This window comes from Haliotis cracherodii, unplaced genomic scaffold, assembly GCF_022045235.1.
Source record: "Haliotis cracherodii isolate W230 unplaced genomic scaffold, xgHalCrac1.p SCAF_7, whole genome shotgun sequence".
NCBI lineage: Eukaryota > Metazoa > Mollusca > Gastropoda > Lepetellida > Haliotidae > Haliotis > Haliotis cracherodii.
In genome coordinates this window covers 12,367,846-12,377,504 of record NW_027266330.1, presented here as the reverse complement: position 1 = coordinate 12,377,504, position 9,659 = coordinate 12,367,846, and the positions used below count along the sequence as shown (strand labels likewise).

The following is a 9,659-nucleotide window of genomic DNA, read 5'->3' as shown; positions in this document are numbered from 1 at the left end:
GTGTTTCCTAAATCCGGAAGTGATATTTATAAAGCGGAAGTGCTTATAACTTGGTTATTAAGTTAAAAAAATGGGGCATTTTGTTTCACAGTTATCGTATTTGGCATGTTTTCCACAAAACAGGGAGTGATGCCATTAAAATATGAACTATAAGCTTGAGGCATTAGGACTAACTGCCTTAGTTCTGAATTAGACAAACTTTGGCGATCAAAGATGAAGAGAAATATATATTGGCGATGACAGCTGTCACCTGATTTGATAAAGTCAAAATATATATTATTGGCCATGATACATGTTTCTGATGGGAAAGACTTGGGACATCCAGGAAACGGCCTGGAAGGGACTGTTTCTGTTTCTGCATTTAATGAAAACACCTTTCTTGTTATTTCGGACAAACTATCCGCGCACTATCGGTTTATATAAGTATAAATACACATACACTAGAAATATGCTTCTATCAGAAACTAAACCAGCTCTACTCCAACTCGACGACAGACATACATGTACATAATTTGCAATAAGGCCGCTCCACGGAGGCGGTTCAGATCACTGCAGACAGTGTATACTGTTATTTGGACTGCAGAATGTCCCTTGAGGCAAGTTCCTCTTTACCCTATACTTTCTTCAGATCGACCGCCTCCGTGGTCTAATGGTAGAGCGTCCGCCCGGAGAGAGGAAGGTCCGGGGTTCGATCCCCAGCCGCGTCATACCAAAAGACATTAAAGCTGTCTTGTTAAAGTACAAGACGTACTTATTGTTACCCTGTCTGGCGCTCTGCATTAAGGGACTAAAAACAAGAACTGGTCGGCTCGGAGTCAGTATACTGTGTCTGAGTGGGGTATTCATGTTAAACTGCGGCATGGTATAAATCGGCATTAGTCCGGACTAGTACAAGCAGCCACACACACATACACGCACACACACGTGCATTCACGTCCCTATATAAGTGCAATAATCTTGGACGCGACGTTAAACCCCATTTCACCTCACCTCACCTTTCTTCAGATCAAATCAGAACCCAAACCAGTTCTTAATCTTATCTGTCTTTATACTATGTGTTAAAACTCGGAATAACTTACGCTGGCTGAAGGCGACAGTCTCGGGCGGACCACGGGCTAACATGGAGCACGTACGCCACAACCAAAGCTCTTAATAACTCACACAGCCATTCAGTCTACTTCTAAGCCTATTCAATTATTCAACTTCTTGTAAGAAAGCGCTTGTAAACCACGATGAAAGAAGTAATACTTGCATTATAAATGGCAAGGAATGCCAGCACATACCCTATAACCTATCATTCAGCTGCACCAAAGACGTCCTGCTTGTTGTTGGTCTGTAACCAGCCTACTTTGTTGTGATGGAAGCATACATTAACCTGGTAAAATTTTGTGCTTAGATTTACGTTATAGATAGTGAGTGAGCGAATGGTGTTTAAGGCCGCCGTCAGCATCGGGTTGAAGAGGAAGCATCCTTTATCAACTATTGCAGTGAATGGTATTGCCACCATGCGAGAATTCCATTACAAAATGGCTCCAAGAACCTCTTTTGGCTACTTGTGTTTGTGAGTTAATGTTGCTGAAAGTCATAGTCAGCAATAACCCAGCTATATGACTGTGGCAAGACAGACCAGTGGTTGATATCATGAGCAAAGTCCAATGGAATCAGAACTGGACCATCCGATTCCCATTGTACTCCCTGGGGACATTTTCTAACCAGGGAAATTTGTTTGTTGTCTGACGTGGCACTCAGTGATAGTCAAGGTATATGGCCTATAACTAATCGATTCTGGATCAGACAGACCAGTGGTTGATATCATGAATAATGCCCCGACCCGCCTGGGTACGATCACACGCAATCTACCAAGTCACCGAGCACGAATAGCCACCCATATAATCGCCTCGTGCGACTAGTGTAGGCTGCTTGCGACGCAGTTTGTTTGTTGTTTAACGCCGCACTCAGCAATATTCCAGCTATATGAGGGCGGTCTGTAAATAATCAAGTCTGGAGCAGACAATCCAGTGATTGACATCATGAGCATCGATCCACGCAATTGTGATTGATGACATGTATTAACCAAGTCAGCGAGCCTGACCACCCGATCCCGTTAGTCGCCTCTTACGACTAGCATAGTCGCCTTTTACGGCAAGTATGGGTTGCTGAAGACCTATTCTACCCTGGAAACTTCACGGGCCCTACGATACCTATCGTACCTCAGACTTGCGACGTAGTCTATAAACCTAGAATACCAAAGAGTAAGTAACTTCAGGGTTTTGATCTGATATTATCCCGATGTTGATAATGAGCTGAAAACATAGAGAGCTGGTCTGCAGCACGGAAAGTCGCAGAAAGGGGAACATGTCGCTCAAAACGGATACAGCACGGCTTCGAACAGTTGCCCTGATGACAATGAATTAGAACATTGCCGCATGTGATGGAAGCCAAGCAGATAGTTTTCAGTTGGAATATTTTGGAACATTAAGAGTTTGGTATAAACATGTTCATGTTCTTTAATGTATACTTTCCTTTGTGAAGGCTGATGCAAAATAAGCAAGGAGGACGTTACTGAGTGAGTGAGTGAGTGAGTATGGTTTTACGCCGCTTTTAGCAATATTCCAGCAATATCACGGCGGGGGACACCAGAAATGGGCTTCACACATTGTACCCATGTCGGGAATCGAACCCGGGTCTTCGGCGTGACGAGCGAACGCTTTAACCACTAGGCTACCCGACCGACCCGAGAACGTTACTGAATAATGGATAATGTATGTATAAATAAAGTGAAAGTCAATTCGTAGAATGGTGAATAAACTCGCCTGATTCTGTCTATTACATTACATCATGCATTTATGAAAGTTACTGTTAAGTTTCCGAAGATGATACAAAATCTCATGACTCGCATCTCTTCCGGTGGCTGTGACCAAACGTGGCTGTGGTAACGGGGGAGCTTTATGACATGACATCCTTTGTGAAACTATTGTGTTTATCAGGACATGTTTCATCTCATCTTCGTTGGATGTGATTTCCAAATTCGGACATAAGATAACATTTGCAACATAAACAAAAAATCCCAAACAAAATGATAGCATAACAATAATTATTGATAACACTGAATTAAATGCTGTGTGTTCTCTGGCGATGTCCTGTTGGAATGCACGCATCTCTTGAAACAGGAGGACGACGTAATATCTCAGAATGACGTTCATGTAGTAAACTGCAGTCACGCGACCTATGAACACCTGGAGCTGTGTTCTAGGAATTATACTGATACCGCCTCACATCATCACGCGTCCGCCACCTCTTCGACCGGTCTGTACAACATGATCATTGTGATAACGTTCACCACGGCGACGCCATACACGTAGACGTCTGGACTCCTCAGAGAAGAGAACTCCATGCCAGCGCCGACGTAACCAATGTCAGTGCCCCAGCAACCGTTGTAGACGGGCATGACGGCGTCCTGGGGTCAGAATGGGGCCTATGTAAGGAGGGCAGTGTGTTGTCGACGGTGTACAGTATCGGCGCTGATAACTCTATCTCAAGACGAGTCGGAAGATGTTGTTCTCGAAGCCGGTTATGTTCTATGTCGTAGATGAGCCTCCACAATCTGTCAGTCTTCCCTGGGCATGGCCGGTCTCTGGTACGTTCCGTCTGCTAAAATCGCTGGCACAGTTTTGTAATCGTACTTTGCTGACATCCAAAACTTGCTGCTGTGGCCCTCGTAATCATGCCAACATCAATCATACCAATGTCCGGTTCCCGTTGCTCAATCTTGGCATCACGTCCTCAGTGCTACAGATAGGCTACAGGGACAATTTGGGTTATCTTTGAATGCCTTCATGTTTTACTCATGTCTGCACGCATAAGTAGTGACACCTTGCACGAGAAATAACATGTTTGCGGTTCTTTGGTGCTTTTGAAGACGTCTCTTAAGATATCAACCCTCCAGGAGTGTCTTAAAGTCCAAATCATGACGGATTTTCAATATTGTGATATTTCATCATTCAAGTTGGTGGGTTTCAAAGTGGTTATAGTAATGTTATTTGTTATCTGATACCATCAGTCCTTTCACGATGAACACGTCACTTCATGTGACATCCTCGGGACACAAGGAGTTCATAAACTGGATTAACACCATATCGTCTCGCTGTCATGGCTGCTGTTCTCCCAGCGTTGTTCCTTGCGTTGATGTCCACCATGTCGTGTGAGAGGATGTACTCAATCAACTCCTCAGCTCGTGCATCAGCAGCCAGGTGAAGAATAGTGTTACCTTTATCATCTATAAGTGACACATCCGCTTTGTCCACGAGAAACCCCACAACTTCCACTTTCGCTTTTCCCTTCAATGCTGCCCACAACACTGGTGTCATCCCGTCAGATCCTCTACTGTTGATGTCCACAATGTTCTGGGAGAGGATATACCTCACTATCTCTACATTTCCCGTACAGGCCAGATGAAGGATGTTGTTACCTTCATCACTTTTTTGTCGGAGATTAGCTCCTTTGCTCACAAGTAAGTCAAACACTTCTTTATGTCCCTCAACTGCTGCCCACATCACCGGTGTCCTCTGACGATGTCCCCTCTCGTTGATGTCCTGACCAAGAGACAGAAAGTGCCTTGCTGCGTACACATCCCCCACCTTGCAGGCATACTCCAGGTCGGTGACTAAACGTGCTTTGAAGTGTAAAGCGCCAAGTGTTTCTGGAATGAAACAGTTTACTCTGTACAAACAATAAGTATCAGTGTTAAGTGGATTGTCCACCGTTATAATAAACATGTAAATAATTAGTTACTCGTTTTGCCTGCCGACTTACTTAACGTGCTACGCAATGTAGTGCACTGACAAAAGTAAAGTCATAGTTTTAACTAAATAGTCTTTGTGATTGTCACTGGTTTCTAGTTGGCAAGAAGTTGTCTCTTCTCCCACTCAAGGTCATGTTCTAGGTTTCGATACTTCATCTTGGGTGACATAGAACTATTTCCATGAAGCAGGATGATTGTGGTCTCAGTATTGTCTTGCTCAACCTGCAGTATCTCAGTGTATTCAGATGGCTACGTACAAGTCTGTTAAGGTTTACGTGTCACCCCTCGAGATGATCTGTTTGGTCCTGGTTTGCATTCATCAACATAATGATTAAGGATATGATTGTGTTTTTAGGAAAAAGTCACTTTTGGTGTTAATGCTGGCTGGGCGAGAACATTTCTAGTGAGTGAAAGTTTGACGTGTGGTATTGGTCCTGAACCAAGTGCACATTCCCCATAGAATTGGGAAAAATCTCTACATAATCCGGACATTTTCCATAGGGGAAGGAATACTGTTTATCGGTCGGTAATTCCCTTTATAATCTAAATCATTGATTATGTCTACTCACTCATTTGCTATATATATTTCAAAAGTTTTCACTAAGCACAGTGTATATGAAAAAAGCTCACCAAGTAGTTGTGTTATGTGTTAGGACCGACCATTTGAATTTCTTGTGGGGGAGATTTTACGGAAAAAATAAATTGCCCCCAAGGAAAATTCTGGAAAACAATTATTTTGCTTCATATTGTTAGGAAGAAATTGTCATAGTCATAGTCATTTGATTTAAAATAATGTCTGATTTTACACCTGAATGAAAAAAATATCTGGTCTAAATGCAAAATCACTCCCCCCTCTCCCACAATACCAAATGGTCGCCCCCTTATACCATGAATAAATGCAACAGAAAGTTTGATGTGATGAATAAGACATTATACGTGTGCCAATTCTTACGAGGTAGAAACCGATACATCCTAGTGCGTCTTGGTGTCCGATCTTTTGACCCATCCTTCACATCTCGAGACACTGAAAACAAGATAGAACCCTATGTATCCTCTAACTGAGCACCATGTTTTCATTTTACATAGCTTAATGTGATAGTTACTTTGACATTAAAAATAGAAAAACTTGCGTCGTAAACATGTGGTTACACTTTAAATATTGTCTGGAAAAATCGGGAACTCGTCATGCTAAGATTCACACACTTATGAAAAACCCCATACAGTTCTTGCATCTTTATCTTGAAGCCACATCTTGATTTTGATGTTCATATTTATTCATGTTATATGCGCTGTATTATAGTGAGAAAATTATGAAATGAGAAAATGCAGCAAACATTTCATGTAATTAATAAGGCTTTATAAGTGTCCCCGGTCCTACCAGGGAGTGCCTGAGACTTGATGGTATTTTCTTCTGTCCGTTTCGTTGACACATCCTTCACATCTTCAGACACTAAAAAGAAGATAGAACCCCTATGTATCCTCTAACTGAGCACCATGTTTTCATTTAACATAGCTTAATGTGATAGTAACTTTGACATTAAAAATAGAAAAACTTGGATACACTTTTACACTTTTAATATTGTCTGAAAATGTTGGGAACTCGTCATACTCAGATTCACACACTTATGAAAAAGACCCATTGAACAACATGGTACAGTTCTTTATCTTGAAAGATCTTGATTTTGCTTGGGTAAATAATTTTGCATTGCCTATATCTTTTGTTCATATTTATACAGGTTATATGCTCTGTATTATGAAATGGGAAAATGCAGCAAAACATTTTATAATGTATTATGCTTTATAAGTTTCCTCGGTCCTACCAGGTAGTGCCTGAGACGTGATGGCATTTTGTTGTGTCCGTTTCACTGCCCCAACCTTCACTCTTCCAGGCACTGAAAAGAAGATATCATCGCAAAAAATAAAAACAGGGTAGGATCTGTTGTGTTTGTAAACACCTTGTGTATATGGGTGCACATTGAATCTTCTCTCCATAAACTTTTCCATTAACTTGTTATGAAAAATAATGTATGTTTATACATCGTGTAAAACATTTTATTTCATAGCCCTTTTAGAATATAGAAATATTGTGTTTGATAAAAACCTCGTCGTTTTCTTCCACGTTGAGGGGGTCCCTGTATTCTCTGGTTTTCCTTTTTCGGTGCGACTGTTCCTGCTGCAAGATGTCCCATGTTGGCATGGGCCTCCTCAGATGGGGTGGTGGCTTTCTTGTGTCTATCTTGTTTGATGATTTTCTTGTTGACCCTTTTTCTGACAGTTTTCTTTTTGTGATCGTCGCTGACGGCGTTCTGCTGGCCAACTTCGCTGGCTGCATTCGTATTGTCATCTCCGCTGATAGTTATTTTGCAATCCTGTTCTTTGTTTGGGCTTTTTTCGATAGTTGCAGTAACTTCACTGTCAAAACACATTCGGTTGAATGATAATACGTTTACATTAGGATTAACATTCCTCTAGTTCATGCCAAAAATATTTCAGAAATTCATGTAATTTTGTGTGTTTTTGTAAATAAAAGATATGAAACCCTTACGGTTGTCGTGTGAAATATCTGCACAAAAAGAGTCCATTGTAGGATTTCTACTGTATTATAAGCATCATTTTATGAATCTCTTTAATAGTGAAGATACCAGGTATTCACGAAAAGGTGCGTCTTTCCACAGTGTTACTTATTGCTAACATGCTACAATTTTAATAGCGTCCATAATGTATGACACTTTCTAATGACAATATTTGAATACATTGTGCTCCAAACGAAAAACGGGGATATTCATAAACAAAGTGTCAACTTACTCAACTTGACCACTTCGAAAATATATACCATTTTGTCGTAATAAAAATATATTTTGTTACCATAGAGTTATTTTGTTAATCATTACCAACTTCGGTGTGAATATTTCAATACTTTAAATGAAAATAATGAAGACTCTGGATATAAAAACAACAAAGTAACTTACTTGACTTGACATCCTCTGGCAACAAGAACCTTATATCCTGAACTAAACCCATTATCCTCAGCTATCATGGCTGCTGTTTTTCCATCTTTGTTCCTGGCATTGATGTCCACCATATCAGGTGCAAGGATGTGTTCCACCAAGTTCTCGGCTTTATTGTAACAAGCGATATGAAGGATGTTGTCATCGTTTTCATTAACCAATGACAAATTGGCCCCATTGCTGATAAGAAAGTTCAATAGTCTGTTCCTATTCGACTCGGCTGCAGCCATCAGGGGCGTCTTCCCTCTCCATCCTTTACTGTTAATATCTAGCTTGTCTTGTGCAAGGACTCTCCTTACTGTGTCTATATCTCCCCCTCTACAGGCTTGGTGTAGGATGTTGTCACCGACATTATTCACTAAAGACATATCAGCCCCTTTCTTCATCAGGAAGTCAACGAGTTCTCCATGTCCTGCCATTGCTGCCATCATGACTGGTGTCTCCTCGTTCTTGCCTCTGCAGTTAATGTCTAGTTTGTCTTGTTCAAGGACACTCCTTACCGTCTCTACATCTCCTCCTCTACAAGTTTGGTGTAGGATGTTGTCACCGCCTTCATTCGCTAAAGACATATCAGCACCTTCTTTCACCAGGAAGGTAACTAGCCCTCCATGTCCAGCCATTGCTGCCATCATGACTGATGTTTGCCCTGTCTTGTCTCTACTGTTAATGAATACATTCTCTTTTTCGAGGACTCTCCTTACTGTCTCTATATCTCCTCCTCTACAAGCTTGGTGTAGGATGTTGTCACCGCCATTATTTACTAAAGACATATCAGCCCCTATCTTGACCAGGAAGGTGACTAGCCCTTCACGCCCAGCCTTTGCTGCCATCATGACTGGTGTGGACCCGTTCTTGCTTCTACTGTTAATGCCTAGCTTGTCTTGTTCAAGGACTCTCTTCACTGTCTCCACATCTCCTCCTTTACAAGATTGGTGTAGGATGTTGTCACCGCCATAATTCACTAAAGACATATCAGCCCCTTTCTTTACCAGGAAATCAACGAGTTCTCCATGTCCGGTCCATGCAGCCACCATGGCTGGTGTATCCCCGTTCTTTCCTCTACTGTTGATGTCTAGTTTGTCTTGTGCAAGGACTCTCCTTACTGTCTCTATATCTCCTCCTCTACAAGCTTGGTGTAGGATGTTGTCACCGTCATTATTCACTACAGACATATCAGCCCCTTTCTTCACCAGGAAGTCAAGTAGCTCCCCAAGTCTGGCCCATGCTGCCACCACCATGACTGGTGTCTCCCCATTCTTGCCTCTACTGTTAATGTCCAGTTTGTCTTGTGCAAGGACGCTCTTTACAATCTCTATATCTCCTCCTCTACAAACATGGTGTAGGATGTTGTCACCGCCACTGTCCACTAAAGACATATCTGCTCCTTTCTTTACCAAAAAGTCAACGAGTTCTACATATCCAGCCCTTGCTGCCATCATGACTGGTGTCTCCCCGTTCTTGCCTCTGCTGTTAATTTCCAGTTTGTCTTGTTCAAGGAATCCCCTTACTTTTTCTATATCTCCTCCTCTACAAGCTTGGTGTAGGATGTTGTCACCGTCATTATTCACTAAAGTCATATCAGCCCCTTTCTTCACCAGGAAGTCAACGAGTTCCCTATATCCTGCCCTTGCTGCAATCATGACTGGTGTATCCCCGTTCTTGCCTCTACTGTTAATGTTTAGTTTGTCTTGTTCAAGGACTCTCTTTACTGTCTTCTCATCTCCTCCTCTACAAGCTTGGTGTAGGATATTGTCACCGCCTTTATTCACTAAAGACATATCACCCCCTTTCTTTACCAGGAAGTCAACGAGTTCTAAGTGTGCAAATCTTGCTGCTACCATGACGGGTGT

General features: G+C 41.9%; 1 protein-coding gene across 1 annotated transcript; it reads right to left on the bottom strand.

Annotated features, from left to right (window-relative positions):
- Positions 1–3,298: 3,298 nt before the first annotated feature.
- LOC139447687 (putative ankyrin repeat protein RF_0381) lies at positions 3,299–9,654 on the bottom strand. Its single transcript, XM_071229123.1, has 6 exons — positions 7,771–9,654; positions 6,903–7,213; positions 6,622–6,693; positions 6,180–6,251; positions 5,754–5,825; positions 3,299–4,699 (listed from the first exon to the last, which is right to left on the bottom strand). Exons 1-6 carry the CDS (start codon positions 9,648–9,650, stop codon positions 4,080–4,082), a joined length of 3,027 nt encoding a protein of 1,008 aa, XP_071085224.1. The 5' UTR covers positions 9,651–9,654; the 3' UTR covers positions 3,299–4,079.
- Positions 9,655–9,659: the final 5 nt, after the last annotated feature.